The following is a 26,239-nucleotide window of genomic DNA, read 5'->3' as shown; positions in this document are numbered from 1 at the left end:
AGATCTCTAGTTTTTCCCATTCTATTTTTTTCCACTATTTCTTTGCACTGATCTCTGAGGAAGGCTTTCTTATCTCTCCTTGGAAGAGAGATAAGAACTCTCTTTGGAGAGAGAGTTGTAACTCTGCATTCAGGTCTTTGGAACTCTGCATTCAAATGGGTATATCTTTCTTCTTCTCCTTTGCCTTTAGCTTCTCTTCTTTTTTCAGCTATTTGTAAGTCCTCCTCAGACAGCCATTTTGCCTTTTTGCATTTCTTTTTCTTGGGGATGGTCTTGATCACTGCCTCCTGTACAATGTCACAAACCTCTGTCCATAGTTCTTCAGGCACACTATCAGATCTAATCCTTTGAATCTATTTGTTACTTCCACTGTATAATTGTTTTTTTTTTTTCCACTGTATAATTGTTAAGGGATTTGATTTAGGTCATACCTGAACGGTCTAGTGGTTTTCCCTACTTTTTTCAAAAATTTGCATTTCTAGTAAATTCCCACGTGATGCTGATGCTTCTGGTTTGGCGACCATACTTTGAGAACCACTTTCAGTTTTGTCTTTTTTTATACCGTGAAGGTTTAGAATTAAATGCAGTGGTGATAAAGGGAAATTATAGTTTTGAAATGAATACTTTTATGTTAAAAATCATCTGTATGTTTAGATTTACACTTTGATTAAGAGAATTTGACAAAATAGAGAATCTGACAGATTAGCTTCATGATTCCAATTTAAAATGTTTAATCAATTTTTTATTTTAAGTGGAAAGTTATGACATTTTGTCTCTATTAATAAAGTGTTGGAATCTGAGATTCCTTATATTTACCTGTTTAAATTATTAGACTTATGAAAGTTCATGAAGTACTTAAAAAGGTTTTGCTTTACTGGAAAGGTTTTGCTTGTTGAAATTAATGGCTACCAATCAGGCAATCAGTAGTCAGAAACAAAATATATTAAATAAAAAAAAATAGCTTTTTGATATGTAACTAAGCTCTTGAGGGAATTTTAGAGTTTAATGGGGGTTAGTTTGTATTTAAACTGAGTATCAAAGATTAATCCAAGAAAAAGTGAAGATGAACACACTTTACTACATTTTTTAAGAGAATAAGACATTAAGTTAAAAAAATTCTTTAAGTTAAATTTAAATGCTTAAAGTGAACAGTCCTTTTTGTGCATGTTAAAAAAAAAAGCCTCCCCAAGATATCAAAAATATAAAAAATACACCCACTCTGAAATAAATGAGCAGGAAAACACTGGCATGACTTTAAGCTCACATGATTTTATAGAACTTATGCCCAATTCTAGCACATGATCAAGACAAACATCTTTTTAAAAAATCTAAGAAATATCAAATAATTACAATTTTTTAAAAAAGAAAAGCTTCTTTTTTAAAAGAAAAAGCTTTCTTTCTTCTTTTTACATAGGACCCTCTCTGCTGTAGAAAAAGTTTTCACTTACTTTATCTGGGACTGCATCCATTATCAGCTCACCATACATATTTATGACCTATAAAAAGTCAATATAAAACCCATTAACCCCACATACAATTCAGAACATCCACTCAGAAGGAATAACATAGCTACTGCTAATAGTAATCAAACCTTTCTAATACTGGGTGAGTGAGCAGTCACTTCAGTAAGGAATGAAGAATACTTGATTCCAAAAGATAATTGTGAGGTCAACCCAGATGTTGCATTTTACACTTCATTGTCCAACATCCTCTGCAACTTTTCTATGGTGAGAATATACAATACACTCACCTGGTCATTCAGCCAATTCTGACCATCCAGGGTTGCTAGATCATCCATATCCAGCATGTGCTTATTGTAGAAGATGCGGAAGTTGCATTTTTGATGTCTGGCCCGATAGTTTGTTATTTCCCTATTGATAAACGGTTTTCTGAAACAGAAATATTTTGAAAGTAAAACAACAACAAAAGTTTAACTCAGTTTATTGTTAAGTATCAGGTTTTTTTTTTTAATCAAGAGAAAAGTCCTATAAGCCAATAATTTTCTTTTCAAGGGCTTAACTTAAGCATCATCGACAAACCTATTAGAAAAGTCTTCATTAAAGACATCTTTTAATCTTCCAAGGACATCTTTTTCACTGAGTGGGACCAAACTGCCATACTTCTTCATAACCTCATCTAGGAATCCTTAAATAAAGGAAGAAAGAAAAGATAAGATGGAAACAGCCGTTTTCAGCAAAGTCATTGTCCCAATACTTAATCTATACCCAACATATAACATATGTTTAAATTACATTACTAAATGTATTATGCTAAAAATAAATCTTTTAAAAGATAAGGTATCATTTCACATTGGATTGCTAGAAAGAGAATAGCTAGCTGAAATTACAAAGATTGACATTTTTCAGTACCTTAACCTTGGAGAAGAATCCAATTTCCTAAAGGTAAAATCTAAACGGTTTAATCACCTGGTTAAATGTGTCTATCACATTTGGTAACTGAAGAAATTATCTTCTTAAAATTCAGAATTAGAGGGAATTGTTGAGATCACTGTCAGTTGTATTTACTATTTGATAAAGGTATGAAATTTCACATCTCAAAAGAGGACGAATTCTAAGGCATTTTTAATATCATACAATTTGATAGTTATTATACAAGCTGGAATCAAGATTGCCAGGAGAAATATCAATAACCTCAGATATGCAGATGACACCACCCTTATGGCAGAAAGTGAAGAGGAACTAAAGAGCCTCTTGATGAAAGTGAAAGAGGAGAGTGAAAAAGTTGGTGTAAAGCTCAACATTCAGAAAACGATCATGGCATCTGGTCCCATCACTTCATGGGAAATAGATGAGGAAACAGTGGAAACAGTGTCAGACTTTATTTTTTTGGGGCTCCAAAATCACTGCAGATATGAAATTAAAAGACACTTACTTCTTGGAAGGAAAGTTATGACCAACCTAGATAGCATATTCAAAAGCAGAGACATTACTTTGCCAACAAAGGTCCATCCTTTGGTTTTTCCAATGGTCATGTATGGATGTGAGAGTTGGACTGTGAAGAAAGCTGAGTGCCGAAGAATTGATGCTTTTGAACTGTGGTGTTGGAGAAGACTCTTGAGAGTCCCTTGGACTGCAAGGAGATCCAACCAGTCCATTCTAAAGGAGATCAGCCCTGGGTGTTCTTTGGAAGGACTGATGCTAAAGCTGAAACTCCAGTACTTTGGCCACCTCATGCAAAGAGTTGACTCATTGGAAAAGACCCTGATGCTGTGAGGAATGGGGGCAGAAGGAGAAGGGGATGACAGAGGATGAGATGCCTGGATGACATCACCAACTCGATGGATATGAGTTTGAGTAAACTCAGGGAGTTGGTGATGGACAGGGAGGCCTGGCATGCTGCGATTCATGGGGTCGCAGAGAGTCGGACACGACTGAGCAACTGAACTGAAGATATATATCTTAAAAATATAAGTAGCAAACTATATTCATTCTTCTTGAAGCTGCTTTTTTACATTCAACACATGAATTTTTTTCCTAAGTCAATTCAAAACAATCTAGTAGTCCATTAAATTGATTTGCCATATTTTAACCAATTCTCTACTGACAACCATTTAAGTTCTTACTTTTTAGCTGTCTAAATAATGTTACAATTAAAGCCCTCAATATATCCTCATTCTAGTGTTTTCTTAGAACACAGTTGCTAAAATTAAAATTTCTGGGTCAAAGGACACGTGTACCTAAACTTTTCAAATTTTCACTTACGAATTTTCTTATCTATACTTATGAGATTTTAATGTTTATGGAAAAAAAAACCAGTATATATTTTTTAATTGCTTCTGAGTTTTCAATCATGCTTTAAAATGTCTTATTGTTAGATTGGGCTTCCTTGGTGTCTCAGTGGTAAAGAATCTGCCTGCCAATGCAGGAGATGCAGATTTGATCTGGTTGTGAAGATCCTCTGGAGAAGGAAATGACAACCCACTCCGGTATTCTTGCCTAGGCAATCCCGTGGACAGAGGAGCCTATTGGGCTACAGTCTATGGGGCAAACAGCTGGACACAACGACTAAACAACAGGCTTTCAGTACTTGCTGAGATGCCACGATTTTTCTCTTTTAACTTGTTAAAATCATTATAGGTCACTAAATGTGTAAAAACTATAAAACTGTAAAAACTCCTATATCCTCACGTTATGCTACAGTTAAGTCTAGGATACATTCAGTTTATCAACTTTTTTTTGGAAGTGCTCCATCTATATTTGTAAGTTAACTGATTGTTGTTCAGTCACTCAGTCATGTCCAATTCTTTGCAACCCCATGGACTGCAGTACGCCAGGCTTCCTTGCCCTTCACCAACTCCTGGAGCTTGCTCAACCTCATGTCCATCAAGTTGGTAATGCCATCCAACCATCTTGTCCTCTGTTGTCCCCTTCTCCTCCTGCCTTCAATCTTTCCCATCATCAGGCTCTTTACAAATGAGTCAGTGCTTCGCATCAGGGGGCCAAAGTATTGGAGTTTCAGCTTTGGCATCAGTCCTTCTAATGAATATTCAGGACTGATTTCCTTTAGGATTTGACTAGTTAGATCTTGAAGTCCAATGGAGTCTCAGGAGTCTTCTCCAGCACCACAATTCAAAAGCATCAATTCTTTGGTGCTCAGTCTTCTTTATGGTCCAACTCTCACATCGATACATGACCACTGGAAAAACCATAGCTTTGACTAGATGGACCATTTTTGGCAAAGTAATGTCTGTTTTTTAATACACGATTTAGGTCTGTCATAGCTTTTCTTCCAAGGATAAGGCTTCTTTTAATTTCATGGCTGCATTCACCATCTGCAGTGATTTTGGAGCCAAAAAAATAAAGTCTGTCACTGTTTCCATTGATTCCCCATCTATTTGCCATGAAGTGATGGGACCAGATGCCATGATCTTTGTCTTTTGAATACTGAGTTTTAAGTCAACTTTTTCACTCTCCTCTTTCATCTTAATCAAGAGGCTCTTTAGTTCCTCTTAGCTTTCTGCCATAAGGGTGGTGTCATCTGCATATCTGAGGTTATTGATATTTCTGCTGGCAATCTTGATTCAGGCTTGTGCTTCATCCAGCCCAGCATTTTGCATGATGTACTCTGCTATCTAATTTAAATAAGCAGGGTGACAGTACAGCCTTGACGCAGTCCTTTCCCAATATGGAACCAGTCCATTGTTCCATGTCCAGTTCTTACTGTTACTTCTTGACCTGCATACAGGTTTCTCAGGAGGCAGGTAGGATGGTCTGGTATTCCTATCTCTTTAAGAATTTTCCACAGTTTGTTGTGATCCGACATAGTAAAAGTCTTTATCATAGTCAATGAAGCAAAAGTATATGTTTTTCTGAAATTCTCTTGCTTTTTCTATGACCCAACGGATGTTGGCAATTTGATCTCTGGTTCCTCTGCCTTTTCTAAATCCAGTTTGAACATCTGGAAGTTCTTGATACAAGTTAATTAGTACTTGTAGGTAAATGCTAACCTGTTCAGGTTTAGAAATCATGGTTCTACTAACCTTACAGCAGGAAAATTTGTCTTCATTCTACTACAGCATAAACAACAGGAAAAAATTTTTAAAATATTTTTCTAGGACTGTCATTTTGTGGAAAAACATTTTTTATACATACTGGACTTCCCAGGTGGCACTAGTGGTAAAGAATCTGCCTGGAGTTCAAGAGATGCAAGAGATGCGGGTTCAATCCCTGGGTCAGGAATATCCCTTGGGGGAGGAAATGGCAACCCACTCCATTATTCCTGAGTGAAAAATTCAATGGATGAAGAGCCTGGCAGGCTACAGTCCATGGGGTTGCAAACAGTCAGACACGAGCGAGCATGCACATATAACTGGTGGAAAAAACAAAGTGTTCAGAATCGTTTAAACCACCAAGAAGTAACCCTCCTAATTCCCCAAAACAGCCACTTATAACAATTAAATATATGTGTCATGTCCTATTGGAGAAGGAAATGGCAACCCACTCCAGTATTCTCGCCTGAAGAATTCCATGACAGAGGAGCCCAGTGGGCTACAGTCCATGGAGGTGTAAGAGTCAGACAAGACTTGGCGACTAAATCAACCAATCAATCACGTCCTATACAAATGCTTATGCGTACATATATACATGCATTCATATGTGCATATGTATCTTTTAACAAAGTGGCCTCCTGTTCTGCTACTTGCTTTTTTCATTTTATATAAACAATGGTCAGTATCAAGATACAGATCGAATTTATTCTTTAACAGCTTCACGGTATACTGCCTGGACATGTCGTAAATTATAAGTCCAGAGCAACAATTGTTTTAGTTATCTTCAGTGTTGTACTACTAAGACAATACTATAAGTAATGTCCCTCTACAAATATATTTGTACTCTTCCATATCTTAGCTAAATGGCAAAAAGGGGACTGGGTCAAAGACTGATACTGCCATGCTGTCTGCCAAAAGTGTTTATACCAAACAACTTCATGGGGAAGATTTTGACAGGAAGACATTAAGGCATGATGTGAAAACTTGAGCCATAAAGGAAAGACAGATATATTTTACCATGTAAGAGTTGAAATTTTCTGTTAGACAAAAATATTATACACAAAGTCAGGGTACTGAGGGCTTTTACAAACATTTAATTTAAAAACTTTAAAATTATAATGATACTAAAGACTATGAGCGTAAGAATCAGCGTATCCAGTTTGTTGCTACATTCTTAGAGCCAGCACTGGTACACAGGAGCTTCTCATACACTAAACAAAATATAAATAATCCAATAGGAAAATAGGCAAAATAAAATTATATACAAACAAAAAATGGCAAGTGACTATAGAAAAATACGTTCAAACTTTAAACTTAAAAAGGCAAATTAAGACAATTCTCATGTGATCTATGAGACTGACAAAACTTCACAAGTGCAAACTGGTTTAACTGTGAATGGATAATTTAACAATTCTCTTAAAGTTTTAAGTGTAAGTATTCTTTCACCATTATGTCTACTACTAGGAATTTAAGTTACAGAAACAATCATGTAAGTATAAAGAAGTAATTTCATTGTACCACTGTTTATAGAAGGGAACAACTAGAAGCAACATGAGTGTCATCGATCAAAAACCAAATCAAAACTATGGAACATCTATGTAATAATATAAAAGGAAAACGTCTAATTGCTTAAAGGGAAACTTGTGGAAGGAAAAAAGAAAGGCCTGTCCTAGAAAGGATAACATACAGCAGGTATGGGCTGGAGACAGGGGGGGAGATAAAGAAGAGTGCATACCAGAAAGGCAGACTGACAGCTGTTCATCATCCACTGGAGAGGTTTTCTGACTGTTCTTCCCACCTCCCACTTGATTTTCTAGTTTGAGTCCACTGCACGTCAGAGGAGCCTCCAGTGGACTTTTACAGTAAGGGTGGTCCAGCAACTTGGAACTAAGAATATTCTGCTTGAAAGAGCCATCCTCATCCATCTGGCACGAGCTCTCATTCTGAACAGTCTCTTTGGACACAGGCCCATCTACACTCCTCACAGACTGATCCGCCCCAGACACTGACAGTTTTACTTGGTCATCACTGACAGTACTTGTCCGATTTTCCTGACCCAGAGCCGTAACTTCTCTCTCAGTTTCCAAGATGAACATGTTACTAGAATGATGTTCTGGTAAGGGGATGTCGTGAATCAGCTCTGTATACTCCCACTTAGGAGAGGAACAGGGTGACTGGTCCCAGGTGTACGTGGCACTGCCATTCTGTTGGTCAGGGAATGCTCCATCCAAACTAAGCTCCTTGTCCAAGAGAGGGCTTCCTTTAGTGTGGCCCTCAGGCACATGAGAGTTCTTTCCCTTCACCACAGCATCGCTGTCCATATCTGGAAAGTGTGGTGGATGCTGACAGGAAGGGTCTTTAGGCTCCGGGGAAGGGAATGGGCTGCAACTGCCACCCTCGCCGTTCTCCCCAAGGGTCTCTTGATGGTCCCCGGTGACCTGCACCCAGCTTTGCCGGGCTTTTTTTAGCTTGCAAACTTTGCTTTTTGTTCTGAAGTGCTGGGATCTGAGAATCCTGTACCGAAATCTAATCATGGGTAATTTCTCATACATCATATGAGGAGATACTTTTATTCTTCTGTGTTGGTTAAGTTGAAATTTTTTTGGAATCAAGGGTCCCCCGTTCCTGTGGTGCTCCAGCCCTGGGTAGCAGCCATAACAAAAGCGCTTTCTCTTATGGTTGCTTAAGGTGACCACGATTCTGTCACTCTCACCTGGATTCTGGCTCTCCCCATTGAACTTCATAGGAAAATCAGAAGCTTGTGGCTCCGTCCTAGGTCTGTGACCATTGGCCTGACCTAAAACACTATTCACTGGTAAGTCAGCAGCTGCCTTCAAGAGACTTTTCTCTCCAGAATATTCATGATCAGAGTTCTTTGCTGATGACAGCAACTTCTCTGCCTGGAGTTTCAGGAAGGTCCTTGAGGAGGAAATGAAGTGCTTGGTGTCCTTTCTTTTCACTTTAGAGGCGGAAGTACAAAGATTCTGGATAGCCACATTGCCTTTTGTCTTAGCAAAACGTGGTTCATCTTGGATCCACGTTTTCTGGATTTGAAGGCCCTTCTTTCTGCACTGGAATTGCCTCAAATGTCTGCTCCAAGTAACTGGCCTTCCCAGCTTGGTTTTCAGAATGCACAAGTGTTGGTGAAAGTAGAACTTCTTAAAGCCGCCAAACCCAGTACTCCATTTCTCAGAAAAGGCTAAGTGGATTCCTTTCCTCCATAGAATTTTCCTCTGTTTTTTCATTTTTCTGATGCATAATGAGATCTCTATGCAGCTGTAAAGAAGAGAAAGAAAATTTATACTTCTACCCTAAAAATAAGGTCATTATGATATATTCACAGCAAACTTTACAAAACTGAAAAAAGCATATGACGCTCATTATAAGGTATAATAAAATCCTACCTGATCAAGGCTTTTCCCACAATGAAAATGAGGGATAAGGGAAGACATGACTGACTGCTCCAACATAACCCCATTTAACGTATCTGCCTCTGATAGAAACAAGTTTCAATAATCATTTCCCAACATGCAGCCAGTTTCTGATAAAGCAGAAAGGGCAGGGAGTCAGGAGAGAATTTGTAAGTTTTAGCTTTGTTTCTCATTAGCTTTAAGCAAGTCACCTGAATTCTGTATTCTCATTTGTAAAATGAAGGATGGAGAAGGGAGATGCAACCAGACACCATTTAAAACTAAGTCTACATCAAAACAACTTGCTCCATACAACAAATTTTATATGGAAGGAAATGCAAAGGAAAGGCAAGGCAGGGACTTTTACTCTATAAACAGTAATCCACAGGCAGATAGTCAATAAACGCATGCAGTCAATGCTTTGTCAGCCAAAGACCCTCTGAGTGCCTATGACAAGACAGGGCCCTGTCATGTGTTCTCCTCCAGTCACGGTTCTCGCAGTCAAGTGAACATAAGAAAAAAGAACCAACACAAGTACGTGTATCTGTGTATGAACTTTAGAAACACACTTATAGGAAAAGGTAGATGAAAATGATGGTCAAAATCAAACATAATTTCCCCTCAGATTTAATAAGATCTACCACCACTGAAGGTTCTTTAACCTAGAAAGAAAGGCACCAGTCACTGCAGGTCTAACAGAAGAAGTAAAAAACCAACATCCTAATTTCAGCTACTATTAATAGCAACTTACTAGGAAAAGCTGTATTACCTTTCTGTGCATTAGTTGTCTCTGGAGGAAATGAAAAAAGGAGGACTGAATACATGTTTACCTCAGTTCTCTCTACAAGTCTCATTAAGATGACAGAAATGGAGTTTTAAAAAAGGCCAAAACTCTCAATGACAACAAAAAAGGAGGCAAGAGCAATAAAACTGTTGAAAGAAAAAAGCAGATGAATGACTGATAATAGAGCAGGTCAAAAGAGCTGAAATCTAAGCCAGAAGTACAGGAAGCCAAATAGCAAGTTACAGTACCTCAGAAAGGCTCAGGAAGCAGAACAACAATACCCATGAACGTCAGGGAATGAGGAGAGCAGAAAAAGGAAGGACTGGCTGAAAGTCTGAATAAGCAGCAGTTAGACTCCAAGATCCCTTCCACTACCATGGCAGATGATCAAAGTTTCACTTTCTCAGAGGAATGAACCAGAACATTCAGGCACATCATATACAACTGAGAGCAAGGGTACAAACAAGAGGATAACTTAGTTGTTTGTTTTGGTTTTTTGCTCATGACTTTTTATTTAACACCAAAACACTTTGTATTGGGGGACACGACTGAGTGACTAATGCCCACACACACAGCCAATTAACAAGCTGTGATAGTTTGAGGTGAACAGTGAGGGGACTCAGCCATACATATACATGTATCCATTCTCTCCCAAAAGTCCCTCCCATCAAGGCTGGCACGTAACATTGAACAGAGTTCCATTTGCTATACAACAGGTCTTTATTGGTTTTCCATTTTCAATATAGAAGTGTGTACACAACCTTCCCAAAGTTCCCAACTATCCCTCCACCCCCCACCGGGCAACTATAAGTTCCTTTTCTAAGTCTATGAGTAGCTTTCTGTTTTGTGAGTTCATTTGTATCACTTCTTTTTAGATTCCACATATAAGGGATGTCATACGATATTTCCTCTTCTCTGTCTGACTTACTTCACTCAGTATGACACTCTCTAGGTCCATTCATGTTGCTGCAAATGGCCTTATTTCATTCTTTTTAATAGTTGTAATATTCCATTTAATATGTACCACATCTTTGTTATCGATGAGGATAGTTTTACATAGTGAATTCCGCTGAATCTCTTTCCCCATTGAGTTCCCAGAAAGGTGTATACCCTCAAAGCGGAGATCAGTTCTGGGAGCAAGCGAGGGGTGAGGCAGCGATAGATCATTCAAAGAGAAAAGACCAAAGGTATACTGGTATTAGGTATGCCACAAGGACACAGGCCCAAATAATAACCCCCAAGTTTAAGAAACAATGAGACCCCAAATCCCTCCCCTACCCAAGACTAGAAGTTTCTCCTTCAGAAAGGAAGTTCTGCAGACAAGGGGATCCCAGGAACAGCAGGAAAATGGAATTACAGGAATTATATATTGATCATAAGCCCCTCAATACTTACCCACTCATCTCCCCAAACCCTGGCATGCTATCTTATCCATCCAACCAGGAGATTGGAAGATTCTTCTTTGGAGAATTTGATTAATACGCAAGAGAATACATAAATACAAATATCCTCCCACAAAATGGCCCAACATGGCTCACAGTGCACCCTATAGCTGACAAGTCCCACCACAAGCTCAGAATTTCCAGGCAACTTCTTAGTGGTTCAATGACAGCATAACTAAGAATCACCAGACTTCTAGGGATAAAAAGTAGACCAAAACAAACAGATAAAACTGAAAGCATATTTAGAAAAGCTAACTTAAAAAAACCAAGGAGGACTTACTTCCCTGGTGGTACAGCAGATAGGAATCTGCCTGCCAATGCAGCAGATAGGGGTTCAATCCTGGTCCGGAAAGATTCCTTATGCCCTGGAGCAACCAAGCACCTGTGCCACAACACCTGAGCCCGCGCCCTAGAGCCCACGGGCCATAACTACTGAGGCCCAAGGGTCTACCAGCCATGCTCCCCAACAAAAGCAGCCAGCACACCACAACCAAGAGTAGCTCCTGCTTACCGCAACTAGAGAAAGCCCGCGCACAGCAATGAAGAACCAGTGCAACCAAATAAGCAAATGTTATTTTTTTAAAAATGAGGAGGGGAGAGAAGGGAAGTTATTGTTTCATGGAAAGAATTTCAGTTTAGGAAAACGAAGATGGGTCTGAGGACGGATAGTGGTGATGGCTGCACAACAACGTGAACATATTTAATGCCACTGAACTGTATATCTAAAAATGATTAAAATGGTAAATTTTATGCTATGTATACTTTACCACATTATTTTTTTTTTTTAAACAAGAGGAAAAAAAAAAGCCTAGTACTATCCTCAAGGAAGAAAATATCGCAGCCACTGGGGAAAAATGAATATCCTAGATTTTTTAAAGGAATGATGAAAAACAACAGAAGGCTGAGGCTTAGCTTAAAATAGGGCTAATATTACTTATATTTAAAATTGAACAATAAAGGCTGATGGAAAAATGGAAAAAAGACATAAGGAAACAATTCAAAAATAAGGATTTTTAAATGTCCTTTGAACATAACACGTTCAACTTCACGCATTAAAAACTATCAAAGGGGGCTTGGGAGACAGGCAAAATGGGTGAAGGGGGTTAAATGTACGAACTTCCTTAAATAAATATATAAACAAGTCATTCATGATGATGTATAGCATGGTGACTGCTGCTGCTGCTGCTGCTGCTAAGTCGCTTCAGTCGTGTCCAACTCTGTGTGACCCCCATAGACAGCAGCCCACCAGGCTCCTCTGTCCCTGGGATTCTCCAGGCAAGAACACTGGAGTGGGTTGCCATTTCCTTCTCCAATGCATGAAAGTGAAAAGTGAAAGTGAAGTCGCTCAGTCGTGTCCGACTCTTAGCGACCTCATGGACTGCAGCCTACCAGGCTCCTCCGTCCATGGGATTTTCCAGGCAAGAGTACTAGAGTGGGGTGCCATTGCCTTCTCTGAGCATGGTGACTATAGTTAGTAATACTGTACTGCGTATTTGAAAGTTGCTAAGAGTAAATTTCCAAAACCTTCATCACAAGGAAAAAATTGGGGAGGTGGGGAGCTATGTATGGTGATGGATTTAGCTAGATTTATTGTATTCATTTTGCAAAGCATACAAATATTAAATCATTATGTTGTACATCTGAAACTAGTATGTCAATCATACTTCAAAAATTTTGGCAAAAGTTACTACAACATATACTGTTGGTGGGAGAAAAAAAAACTTTTATACTTCCCTGTGGGAATACAAATTGATAAAGTCATTTTGGAGAGGAATTTGGTAATATCTAACAAAACCATACAAGTACTTACCTTTTAATCCAACAACTCTGCTTTTAGGAATTCACCTTGAAGATACTAATGAAAACATATAGTACAAGGTCATTCACTGCAATGTTTGTAATCGAAAAATATTGGAAACAACCTAAATGCCCATACATAGGACAGTGGTTGCATAAACTATGCACACAATGAATGAAGCTATAATAGAATAAGGATAAGGTCTATGAACATGGAGTACTCTCCAGGTTAAATGATAAAAGCAAAGTTCAAATGAGTGTCAGTGATATGCCACTGCAATAGTTTAGCCAAGTGTGCAGTTAGAGAAAACAATCCACCCAAGATCACTTCCACTTCTGGCAACAACTCAAAGTTCGGGGACTCACAGAACTCACTGAAAACTGTTAAATTAATAGCTATGGCTTATTACAGTTGAAGAATGTGGATTAAAATCACCCAAGTGAAGAAGTACATACTGAAGAATCCAGGAGAAGTAACAAATGCGTAGCTTCCAGTTGTCCTCTCCCCACAGAGACGAGACAGCATTACTCTCCCAGCATCAATGTATGACTAAGTGTGACAAGAACTGCAATCCAGTGAGGCTCATCAAAGTCTTGACGTCCAGAATTTTTATTGGGGTTCATAGGCATAACTGATTGCTCACATGACAGAGCTCAATCTTTACCTCCCCTGGAGATCCACTGATGTCAAAGTCATTAGCCTAAATCACACTGCTGGTTTTTTCCCGTGGGGCCAATCCCATTCTAAATCATATTGTTAGTACCAGTGACCCAAGCCCCCAGGCAAATCAGACATTGCATTCTGAGGATTTAGAGATTACCTCTTAAAAGCCAAGGATAAAGGCTTTCATTCTGCACAAGTTTAAATTCTTTACTATACTATATACAGCCACCTTTCATAAAAGAAAAAATAGTATACATGTATCTGCCCTTTTGTGCCCCCCAAATCAATTAACAGGAAGACAAACCAAAAACTAATGAGAATAGTTACCTACAGGGCATGGCAGATGGGAATAGGGTGAAAAGAATGAGGAAGAGGAAAATATAGAAGGGATGAGAGGGGAGTGGTGCTTCTCAAATACACCTTTTTTGTAAAGTTCTGACTTTCAGGACTATGCTAATGTTTCATATAATTTAAAAATATACATATAATTAAAATGGAACACAAATAATAACAAATGAGCCTAACTGTATCACAAATAACCACCCTGAAAGAATGTAGCAGAAAAGAATTACCCAAAGTAACTTAGGAAAACATTCTGACTGTATACATCCAGATAGCTCAACTGGTAAAGAATCTGCCTGCAATGCAGGAGACCCCAGTTCGATTCGTGGGTCAGGAAGATCCGCTGGAGAAGGGATAGGCTACCCATTCCAGTATTCTTGGGCTTCCCTTGCGGCTCAGCTGGTAGAGACTCTCCCTGCAATGCGGGAGACCTGGGTTTGATCCCTAGGTTGGGAAGATACCCTGGAGAAGGAAAAGGCTACCCACTCCAGTATTCTGGCCTGGAGAATTCCATGGATTCTACAGTCCATGGGGTCGCAAAGAGTCAGACACGACTGAGTGACTTTCACTTTTTCACTTTCACACCCCAGAATCAAAAGGATTGTATACAAATACTGTTCTTTAATTAACAAATTTGCTTTTCACAGAGGAGTGAGTTAATTCTTAACTTATATTCTCAGTATTCAAAAATTGAGCAAGTAAGTAAGTATGTTGTAGATAATCAGAGCTAGGTTTCAGAATGTTGGTGAAAGAAGCTACATTTTGTGGTATCCACATGAACTCATGGTGTTTTATACACACTTACACACAGGTACAGATCTAGAGATACACATACTCCTATTTATTTCCTAGCTCTATCTGCTTAAAGAGACTAGAAGCAATTACATCCCAGTAACAAAAGAAATGGCTGATTCCAGAGCTGGGGCAGAAGTAGAAGATGAGCCTGGAATATCACTGTAGTGTCAGAAAGTAAACAAGTGCTCAAAAAAATAATGACATGTCAAAAGAACACAGGAGTCAATTTGAAGGGACCCATAAAGGCCAAAATACCTGAGCAACTGTGTATGTAATGATAGAAATGGCTGATAACTCAAGAATGAAACAAATATCCTGAGTCTATAAATAAATGAGGATAAGAGAGAATCCTTACAGAGATTTTTCAAATTAATAAATATAGAAGAAATAACAGAATAGAAAAGTTACAATTTGCAACTCCTCTCAGAAATAACTGACTCAGGCAAGAATCTAAAACTAGAGGGTGAAAATACAAAGTACCTTCCACAAGATACTTCAAATTACAAAAGGTAAAATTATGCCTTTCAATAGAAAAATTCAGCAAACATCTCCTTCATCCCCAGTAAAGAGACATATGGACAGCATATGCCTCCTGATGTGGCACAAGATCATATGTGTGGTATTCTTGTCAAAAAAAAACACCTGAATTTAATCATAAGGAAATAATAGACAAATATACATTGAGGAACACTCTATAAGAAAACTGGCCATGGACTTCCTTGGCAGTCTAGCAGGTAAGACTGCTTCCACTGTATGGGGTGTGGGTTCTACCCCTGGTCAGGAAACTAAGATCCCACATGTCCTGTGATGCAGCCAAAAAGTAAAAAACAAAAAACTGGCCAATATTCTTCAAAAGTGTCCATCAAGAAAGAAAAAAATGGACTGAGCAACTGTCCCAGATTAAAGAGCTAAGACTAAGAAGACAAAACAACTAATGTAATGTGTAATCCTGGATTGGGTCCTAATCTAGAAAAAGGAAATTGGTGGGAAAACCAAAATAAGATATATAGGTCAGTTAATTCCTGGTTTTGACCAACATAATATAAACTGAGGGAAAGCTGGGTGAAGTGTAAATATTTTTGGAAATCTGAAGTTACTTAAAAGTGTGAAAAGTTTAAATTTTTCTTAAACATTTAAAAATTTGAGGACATTCCTGGGTGGCTCAGTGGTAAAAAATCCGCTTGCCAATGCAGGAGACACGGGTTCAATCCCTGGGGGGGAAGATCCCCAGGAGGAGGAAATGGCAACCCACTCTAGTTTTCTTGCCTGGGAAATCCCATGGACAGAGGAGCCTGGTAGGCAACAGTCTCTTGTTGCAGAGCACTAGCTCATGGGCTTCAGTAGTTGTGGCTCCCCGGCTCTAGGGCACAGGTTCAACAGTTGTGTCCCAAGGGTTAGCTGCTCCCGGGCACATGGGATCTTCCTGGACCAGGGATCAAACCTGTGTCTCCTGCATTGGCAGGCAAATTCTTTACCACGAGCCACCAGGAAAGCTCAGATATTTATTCTATGAAGAACATCACATAAAAGTACACACAAAGCTCCTTAAGTCCATAAAAAATTTCAATTGAAGTAGGAAAAAGCATATAATTAAGTTCTTAAAAAGTCTTCCCCCAATTAGAGAAAGCTACCTGGACTGTGCCTTTAAATTAGACAATTCCTGGGCGGTCCAGTGGTTAGGACTCCATTCTATCACTGCTGAGCGCCTGGGTTCAAGCCCTGGTTGGGGAACTAAAATCCCACAAGCCACATAGTGTGGCCAAAAAGAAAAGAAAAAAAGGTAAATTAACACTTCTGATGGAGATTTTAACAATCACCATCAGAATGGCTGATTATAATGGCTGAAATTATAAAAATATACAAGTAACTATTAAACTTAAATTCAATAAATATTTGAGCTTCTACAAATAGAACAGCGCTGTGCTTTCAAAAAATATATAGTCTGGTGGGAGAGTCATCTGAACAAGTATAAACAAATGTGATGCATATAAGAAAGGTAAAATTCAGAGCAATGGGAATATCTGGCAAGAGGGTCAAGGAAGACCTCTCTGAAAGAATTGTTTTTAAGCTCAAAGGATGATAAAGAGTTACTAGTTAAAGTGAACAGATAAATAGAAGTCCAGGAGAGGGCATGTAGCACTTAAAAGGGGCTGGAGAGGTAGGCAAGAAATAGAAAAACTAAATTAACGATGCTGCTGTTTAACATAAAGGTAGTGTGAAGCCACTGAAAGACAAAGACAGGTCTAAGACCCAATTTGCATGCTTAAAAAGATCATTCTATCTGCAGTGTGCAGAATGCCTGGGAGAAGACCACAGGAAAGGAAACCTGTTAGGAGCCTGTTATAGGTAAATGTAGGCATGGTGAATGGATGAAAGGAAAACTGGGAGAAGTAGCAAAGTGAACTGATCTTGAGATTTTTCAGGTCAGAAACATCAAGACTGTGGGAAAGCCAGTATGCAGGGGTAAGAACTTTGGTATGAGTTACTGGGGAGATTGTGGTATAATTTATATGGAACAAATAAAGACTGGAGGAAGATTATACTGGCTATCTCTTCAGTTTTAGACATGTTAGGTTTGAGGTGAATGTAAGAAATCTAAGTGGATGCATAATGGTGGATACACAAATCAGGAACTCTAAAAAGAGAACAACACAGAAATTCCACTTTAAGTCATCATCTGATAGTAACCAAAGCTACAGAAAATGCTAAACTCACCAAGGAAAATTTGTAAAACACAGAAGAGAATGCACAGTAGGGTAGAGTCCTGAGGAACTGTAGGACGTAAGAGTTGAGGAAAAGGAAGAAGCTACTTTGCAAAGGAAAGTAAGAAGGAATGATTAGGGAAATAAAGTGGAAAATCAGGTAAGTGTGGTGCCCAGAAAGCTAGGGAAAGTTTCTAGAAAGAGGGAAATGGTCAGTCAAAGGCTATTGAGAGGTCAACCAAGATAAGGATTAAAAAGTGTCCAGCTGATTCTCATGACATTCACAAGAGGAATTTTAGTAGAATGGAGAGGACAAAAGTCAAGATGGAGTAAAGAAAACAATACATAAAACTGCTCAAGAACCATAAGCAAATATGAGGGCAGATTTTTAAAAAATGGAGACAGTTGTATGTGTTTAAATACTGATGGAGTACCTTACTTACGGATACAGATGGCAGACTAAAGATGTATTTTACTTTTATTCCCTCCTAAAACCCCATTAAGATGAGAATAAAGAATTTTTTAACTTATCTTTTAAAACTAAAATTGACACACAGTGAAATGCACAGATTTTAAGGTTTTGTTTTTTTTTTTTTAAAGCACAGGGAAGAGAGGAAGTTGGAATGCAGATTGACTTAAAGACCTAAGAAAGTTAAATGTCAAGCTTGCAATGAAAAAAGCAATTCAATTTACATAACAGTGCCTCAAAACAGGTCAGGAATCAGCAGCAGCAGGTTCTATAAAAGGGATGTGAACACCATGCTAAAAACAAGGGTATGGATCAATTGTTTAAATACCCTCCTACTCTCCACAAAACCCAGCCAACTGCCCCTCCCCCCAGCCTTGCCTTCTAGACTAACAGCGCTGACCACCAGAAGTTCTGCAATGATAGAAATATGCTGTATTGGCCCTGTCCCATATGGAAGTCTCTGGAAACATGTGGTTATTGACCACCTGAAACGTGTCTACTGTAACTGAGGAACTAAATATTTAAGGTTACTTAATTTTAATTATTTAAATTTTAATTGCTACATGTGGCTAGTGGCTACCACATTGGATAAGGCAGCTCTGAAGGGAAAACAAAGGGTTCCTGGACTGGACAGCATCTGGTCCAGTTGAGAATGAGGGTATCATACTGAAAATAGTTGAGTTCAATGAGCATAAGTGAATGTTTACACACCGAATGCTAAAACCTCTACGATGTTCCCCAGGTTAGCTACAAGACTGCTGACAGCCCAGTTTATAAGCTCCAAGCCAGAGATTTGAAGATTCTTCTTTGGGAAATCTAAGGAGCCTAAGGAAAAAAAGACAAGGATAACACTGTTGAAGGCTATCCAGTAAGAGTCCAACCAGTGTACCCTAAAATCAATAAATCCCAAGCATGAACTCAGAGTACATGTAGTTAAAATTAAAAGCAACCTCCACAGAGAGTCCCTTAACATTTTTGCTCCTATATTCTCGGCCATGCTGTTGTGTGTTCACCAAATACCAACATTTCTTCTAAGATAAACCAGGAGAATTCCCTGATGGTCAAGTGGTTAGTACTCTGAGTTTTCATTGGTGAGGGCTGGGGTTTAATCCCTGGTCGGGGAACTAAGATCCCACAAGCCATAAGACAAGGCCAAAAAAATAATAAAATAAACAGCACAGCAAATATGGACAGTATATATTAAAAGAGATAAAACACAAACACACAAGGGAAACAAGTGAGCTTTCAACTCTTATTAGATACTCACTGACCCTAGGACAGCCTAAAGTCTGAACAATCCTTAAGAGGCCCAATATTTATTTGTGTTTGCAGTGGAATCACTGTATAGGTTAACTCAACCATCACTAGGAAAAAGTTCTTTCTCCTGTAGTTAGGTGCTTTCCAAGTGGCTCAGTGGTAAAGAGTCCGCCTGTCAATGCAGGAGGCATGGGTGTGATCCCTGGGTTGGGAAGATCCCCTGGAGAAGGAAATGGCAACCCACCCCAGCACTGCCTGGAAATCCCATGGACAGAGGAGCCTGGTGGCTGGCTCCTGGCTACAGTCCATGGGGTCACAAAGAGTTGGACATGACTGAGCGACAAAACAAGACAATAATGAGAACAGTTGTGTAGTAAATGAACACGGGGGAGGTTACCTGCTCTTCAAAAATGAGAATGAATGGTGTTGTGGGTTTTTTTTTTTCCTTAAGATTTTTTGATGTGGACCATTCTTTTTAAAGTCTTTCTTGAATTTGTTACAATATTGCTTCTGTATTACACTTTGGTTTTTTGGCCCGGAGACAAGTGGGATCTTAGCTCCGCAACCAGGGATCGTGTTCCCTGTATTGGAAGGTGGAGCATTATCCACCGGACCACCAGGGAAGTCCCAGAATGAATGGCTTATAGTAGGAAATAAGATTAAAAACAAAACAAACAAAAAAAAAATCACAGGACATGAATGAATCATAAAAAGATCAAGACTGAAAACTGAAGATTTGTACATTTCTGATAGGCAATTCAGCCACCACATATAAAGTGGATTAATTCACATATCCAATTCTGGTCTCAAGTCCTTACAGACAGAGAAGACTGCCTCAAGGACCAACAAGTGACTTCCGAACTCCACTTCTCAGAGGGTCTTCAAGCTGCCACTGTCCCATTCCTGCCTTTGCTTCTATGTTAAATCTGTAACACTAGTTTATATTAAAACTGTGAACCCTGGGTTTGCATTTATCCTTTCTAAATACCTCTACTTGGAAAGTGTACTCCGTTAGAATCTGAAATTCAACAATTTTTAGGCTTCAGAATTAAGGAACTTCAGACACAAAATTTTAAAATGTAAAGACTTAGCAACTCAGTTTTTCATCTTAGACACATAGCATACGTCTCTCTAAATTCTGAATGTATAAATTACCTGTTAACATGACTTTTTAAATCAGTGAATTCAGAATGCCCCATGTCATCTAGTTGTAGGAAGTTAACATGCTATAAATAGGGTCATTTTTAGAAAGAAAATAATTCAGCATCTTCCTTTAGATTTGTGACATAGGATCCATTTCTGAATCTACTATTAATATAGCTTTTTCATTGCTTCAGTGATTCTTATTTTATCAAAGAATAATTTGATAATGAATATATCTCCCCAAAAGAGAATGTTCAAATCTAATAATAATAATGTCTAATAATCTATTATCTTAAGAATCCTGAAAATATCACTCCCCCACCCCCAGCAAAAGTCACATTTTCACTATAATGAGTAAGAAAAATACATATAAAGCATTGTTACTCCCCCATCAGTTGATCCTTTCTAGACATTTATCAAATTCTTTGAATCAGTGGTACAGTACAATTAATCAAAAAAGAAAAAGGGACTAAAATTCAAGGACCACCTTAAGGCAATCCTGAGAACCTCTAGTTAAATCGGGTGCTTATAAGGCAATTAGAGACGTTACAGGGCTTCTCTAACAGTTCTCAAATTGAATTCCATAGGAAGCTGGCTAGTGATACAAAGAGGTCATGTATACCAGGATGAAGGAGAGGGTGGGAGGACACATGTGGATAGTACAGTGGGTTCATGACAAGCCAGAACAAAAGCAAAATTTTTCTAAATTGGAATTTTTCCACGGTTTATGAAGGCCTGGCATAAAAGTCTAAAAAACTGATTTATAAAGTGACATGACCTTTATATAACTCTCAGAGGTTAAAAGCATCTGCCCACAGTGTGGGAGACGGGGGTTCGATCCCTGGGTTGGGAAGATCCCCCGGAGAAGGAAATGGCAACCCACTCCAGTATTCTTGCCTGGAGAATCCCATGGATGGAGCCTGGTGGGCTACAGTCCACGGGGTCGCAGAGTCGGACACGACTGAACGACTTCACTTTCACTTTTTTCACCAAAAACAAAAACCCTAAGCAATACTTAGTAAAAAAGTTTTAGTGTAAAATCTATTATTTTCATTAAAGAGCATTAAGGAGTTTAACTGCACAGGGAACTATGAAAACAGGACTACACAGTGAAGTCGCTCAGTCGTGTCCCACTCTTTGCGACCCCGTGGACTGTAGCCCACCAGGCTCCTCCGTCCATGGGATTCTCCAGGCAAGGATACTGGAGTGGGGTGCCATTTCCTTCTCCAGGGGATCTTCCCGACCCAGGGATCAAATCTGGGTCTCCCGCATAGCAGGCATATTCTTTACCATCTGAGCCACCAGGGAAGCCCAAGAAAACCAGAGTAGGTAGCTTATCCCTTCTCTAGGGGATCTTCCCAAGCCAGGGATCAAACCCAGGTCTCCCGCATTGCACGCAGACGCTCTACCCTCTGAGCCACCAGGGAAGCCCCAAACTACTAACAAATGACATTTTTTTCCACTTCTGTGCTCTCAGCACTAGAAAACCTGAAACAGTACTATTGATTCAAATAAGGTTATCTGTTAAGGAATAGAAGAGAAACATTAAAAAATTAAAGAGGCATAGGCAACAAACTAACTGAGCACGGCACTTCACCTCTCTAAGCTTGTTTATAAACTGTGATCTACATCTGTATTTTCAAACTATGAATATCACCTGAAAGGCTTTTGAAAAATCACAAATACCGGGGTCCCATTTCAGATCTATTAAGGTAGTGACTGGGCATCAGGGGTTTTAATTCCCCAACTGATATTGATGTCCTGCAGATTTTGGACCACTGGATTAGATGACCCTCAAGGTTCCTTCCGTATCCATGACTCAAAATCCCAAACTGACAATCCTGTGTTCAAAGGAAGGGAAGATTACACTTCATCATGCTCCACTGAGCATATCATGCTCCAATGAGGAAAGGCAAGTATCCTTAATTTGTGAGACAAAGCAATTGTAAGAACAGGTGCTGCTCATTCAAGTCACTAATTCCATCTCCCTTCTCTCCACCCCAAACACTTCTCTAACTTAGGCGCTACTAAACTTCAGAGCCAGGAAACTTCTTCTCTTACCAATATAGAGAAAAGTCTCTCCTCATGCTAACTTGGAACTGTAATGTCCGGCCACTCAAAGGATTCAAGTTCCTGTATTTATTCTCTGAACATTTTTAATTAACATGAAATGTTTCAGAGGCAGAGGGAGAAGTCCTTGGAAACGTGCAAAGAATTCCTTCTAGTGTGGGCCAAGGTGTGAATGAAGCCCTTCCCAGCTTTTTTCCTAGAAAAGACCCACTAACTATCCTAAGAAAGGAGCAAAACTGATTTAGGTCATACCTCATATACTAATAATGTGTAATCAATAAGCATGAGAAGTCTGGGTGACTAGGAGAAATTGATTTCTTTCTAATGCTGCCCAACCCAAAGCAAAGACTATAGTCAGGTTTTAACACACAAGATCCTAGTATCTTCTCTGACACCCTTCCCCACACGAAGCGTAGTTATTCCGGGTAAAAGACATAACTAAGAACCTACCATTACGTGTTCTGGCTATTCTTAAGCCAAGTTTTTAACCTGATTCCCCAAATATTTTATGATTAACATTCTGCTTTCTTCTCTAAACTAATTTATATAGATAAAAGAAAGTTCCATTTTACATGGGTTAAAATGTTGCATGTTAAATGGGTTAAAAACGTCTACACCAGATTAACGCCAATACCAAATGGCAGGCCAGAATTTCAACTCAGTTCTTCTGACTCCAAGTCCAAATCCCATACCTCTGACACCCTCGCTGCATCCCTCCTCCGCAAAAGAGTGGTCACTCTTGTATGACCAAGAGCGGCCATACAGTGGAGCGGAGGTTGATATTACCTAGCATAAACAGGATGGGAAAACAGGCTTCCGACCATCCAAATACTCAGTTGTGCCATACCCGTTTACTAGAACCGGGTCCCAGGAATGTGAAGGATGGAACCAAAGGTATGACGGAAGCAGAGTTGTCCGAACAAAACCCAGGACGGCAGGAGCTGGAGGACCTCTGCTAGCAGCAATTCCTCTCAAAGCTTCCCCCGGCTTCAGGAGGAGTGGCCGGGGGCGCTAGCCCTCTCCGCTTCTGCCTCTTACAGCTCGAACTGGTGAGAAGGAGGGGAGGACACTGGTCCCTCGGGACGAGCTCCTTCCCCGCCCCTAGAAAGGCACAGAAGCGCGGGGGAGAAATCCACTGCCTCTGGTTCGGTGGTAGGGGAAGAGCAGTGCACCAGGCCTCCAGGCCGGGGTGCTGAGCTGGCGCGCACTGACGCGGGAATGGCCAGCCAGCCAGCTCGGTCCGCCAGTCATTCGCCGGATTTGACACCCAGGTTCCCGCTTACCTACGTCCCTTGCTGCCGGCACCTGCCCCGTCGTGGGTCCAGATACTGCGGCAGCTCGGACTGCGGCCCCGCCTTCGCCAGCTTTAGAGGAAGCCTCGTCAGCCAGCAGGAATTCGGCCTGCTTACAGCAGCCACCGCCGCCGAGCTTCCTCCGGATCCGCTGCCGCGACTCCGGCGCTCACTTACACCGTCACCTCCTTCAGTCCTCTTCCGCCTCGGCCCCGCCCTAGCCGTGTGTGGAGGGCGGGGAGCGAGCGAGGGCGGCGCACGCTCCCCGGCCCTCCCGGTAGGCATTTGGTCGCGCCCCGGCACCTCCTTCCTAGCGCAGGAGGGTTGTAGAAACCAGGATCTGAACGTCAGACCGGGTCTGAGGCTTCTTTACATGCTGCTCTCAAGTTTGAAAGGGCTTGGCGGACCACAGCCGCCAAGGGGCTAAGGCAGACCACAGCTACTATACGACCTCTCTCTTCATTAGTCTCTCTTTGGCCAAAAGCGAAAGACACGTTGCTGCTCTGGATGCACTGTGAAGCCTGGCCTAGGTTTTTCTTCCCTGGTTTTTCGATGGTGATCTTTCCTCTTGGCATCGCTATGTGCCTCTGTAATCCCTGCTTTGTCTCTCTTCGGCTGAGAACACTCCGCCAGGAGGGAAGAGCCTGGGCTTATTCACCACTATAGCCCGTGCTGCTGCTGCTGCTGCTGCTGCTAAGTCGCTTCAGTCGTGTCCGACTCTGTGAGACCCCATAGACGGCAGCCCACCAGGCTCCCCCGTCCCTGGGATTCTCCAGGCAAGAACACTGGAGTGGGTTGCCATTTCCTTCTCCAATGCATGAAAGTGAAAAGTGAAAGTGAAGTCGCTCAGTCGTGTCCGACTCTTAGCGACCCCATGGACTGCAGCCCACCAGGCCCCTCCGTCCATGGGATTTTCCAGGCAAGAGTACTGGAGTGGGGTGCCATTGCCTTCTCCGACTACAGCCCCAGCCAGCACCAAATAGTGACTGACTTACAGGTGTTTAGTAAGTCTGTGCAATAAACCTAACCGTACGTAACTCGATTGGAATGTACTACCTTTTTCATACATCGCTAGATTTGGATTTTCATGAATGAGACTGCCTTGTAAATTTCACATATTGTTTTCCTATCACGTTTTATGCTATCCTCGAAACAGAATTTGAGGGGTGTTTTCTACATCCTGAAATAGTTTGTGCAGGACTGGAATAATTTTTCCTTGAATATTCTAAGAACTTGCTGGTAAAACTGCCTGAGACTTTGTTCTAAATTTCATCCAGGGAAAAGGGAAGAACTAGCCCCATGAAATGGATTGGAGAAGAAGGAACAGAAATAAATGTTCTTTGCACCCTTCAAGAACTGCTTGGTCTACATAACTGTATCTAGATGTAATGCATAGAGAGGTGACAAGAATACAAAGAACTGTACGAAGAAGTCCTGAAGACCCAGATAACCACGATGGTGTGGTCACTCACTAGAGCCAGACATCCTGGAGTGTGAAGTCAAGTGGCTTAGGAAGCATGACCACCAATAAAACTAGTGGAGGTGATGGAATTCCAGCTGAGCTATTTAAAATCCTAAAAGATGATGGTGTTATAAAGTGCTGCTCTAGCTATGTCAGCAAATTTGGAAAACCCAGCAGTGGCCACAGGACTCCCCAACTCCAAAGAAGGGCAGTGCCAAAGAAGTTCAAACTACCACAGAGTTGTGCTCACTTCCCATGCTAGTAAGGTTATGCTCAAAATCCTTCAAGCTACACTTCAGCAGTACTTGAATTGAGACTTTCCAGATGTATAAGCTGGATTTAAAAAAGACAGAGGAACCAGAGATCAAATTGCCAACATTCACTGGATCACAGAGAAAGCAAGGGAATTCCAGAAAAACACCTATTTCTGTTTCATTGATTATGCAAAAGTCTTTGACTATGTGGTTCACAACAAACTGGAAAATTCTTAGAGATGGGCATACCAGACCATCTTACCTGTCTCCTGAGAAACCTGTATGCAGGTCAAGAAGCATCAATTAGAACCTTACATGGAATGAATGGTTCAAAATTGGGAAAGGAATACAACACTGTGTATCTCTCACCCTACTTGTATGCAGAGTACATCATGCGAAATGCTGGGCTGGATGAGCTACAAGCTGGAATCAAGATTGCAGGGAGAAATATCAACAACTTCAGATATGCTGATGACACCACTCTAACGGCAGAAAGTGAAGAGGAACTAAGAGCCTCTTGATGAGGGTGAAGGAGAGTAGAAAAGCTGGCTTAAAACATTAAAAAATGTGAAGTGATGCAATGGCATTCTCTCTCCATGAGAATGTGACTTTGCAGATACTGAGTTTGACTCAAGAACCAAAAGAGTCCGTGCTTCTGAACAGTCAGATTGTTATATATAATTCTTACAGAATAGTGTAAACCTGAGTGCTCAGTCACTCTGTCATGTCTAACTCTTTCTCTTGGTGGACTATAGTCCACCAGGCTCTTCTATGGGATTCTCCAGGCAAGAATACTAGAATGGGTTGCCATTTCCTCCTCCAGCAGACCTTCCCAACCCTAAGTATC

At 40.3% G+C, this 26,239-nt stretch overlaps 1 protein-coding gene across 3 annotated transcripts in view; it reads right to left on the bottom strand.

Moving 5' to 3' along the window:
* Window positions 1-23,884, bottom strand: part of SENP5 (SUMO specific peptidase 5) — a 45,866-nt gene extending 21,982 nt beyond the window's left edge. Inside the window, exons 1-5 of one of the 3 annotated variants that reach the window (XM_070371018.1) lie at window positions 23,668-23,884; window positions 7,245-8,785; window positions 2,040-2,145; window positions 1,751-1,889; window positions 1,449-1,496 (exon numbers count right to left, since the gene is read on the bottom strand). In XM_070371018.1, the coding sequence (XP_070227119.1) occupies window positions 1,449-1,496; window positions 1,751-1,889; window positions 2,040-2,145; window positions 7,245-8,754 (1,803 nt within the window). In that variant the 5' untranslated portion in view covers window positions 8,755-8,785; window positions 23,668-23,884. Of the gene's footprint in view, window positions 1-1,448; window positions 1,497-1,750; window positions 1,890-2,039; window positions 2,146-7,244; window positions 8,786-18,625; window positions 18,712-23,667 lie in introns of those variants that run through there. The other 2 variants (XM_070371008.1, XM_070371013.1) reach the window with 2 other exon arrangements.
* Between the last annotated feature and the right edge of the window lie 2,355 nt (window positions 23,885-26,239).

Source organism: Bos mutus, chromosome 1 (genome assembly GCF_027580195.1).
Source record: "Bos mutus isolate GX-2022 chromosome 1, NWIPB_WYAK_1.1, whole genome shotgun sequence".
NCBI classification, from domain to species: domain Eukaryota; kingdom Metazoa; phylum Chordata; class Mammalia; order Artiodactyla; family Bovidae; genus Bos; species Bos mutus.
The sequence above is the reverse complement of the archived record's forward strand: the minus strand, read 5'-3'. Positions and strand labels throughout refer to the sequence as shown.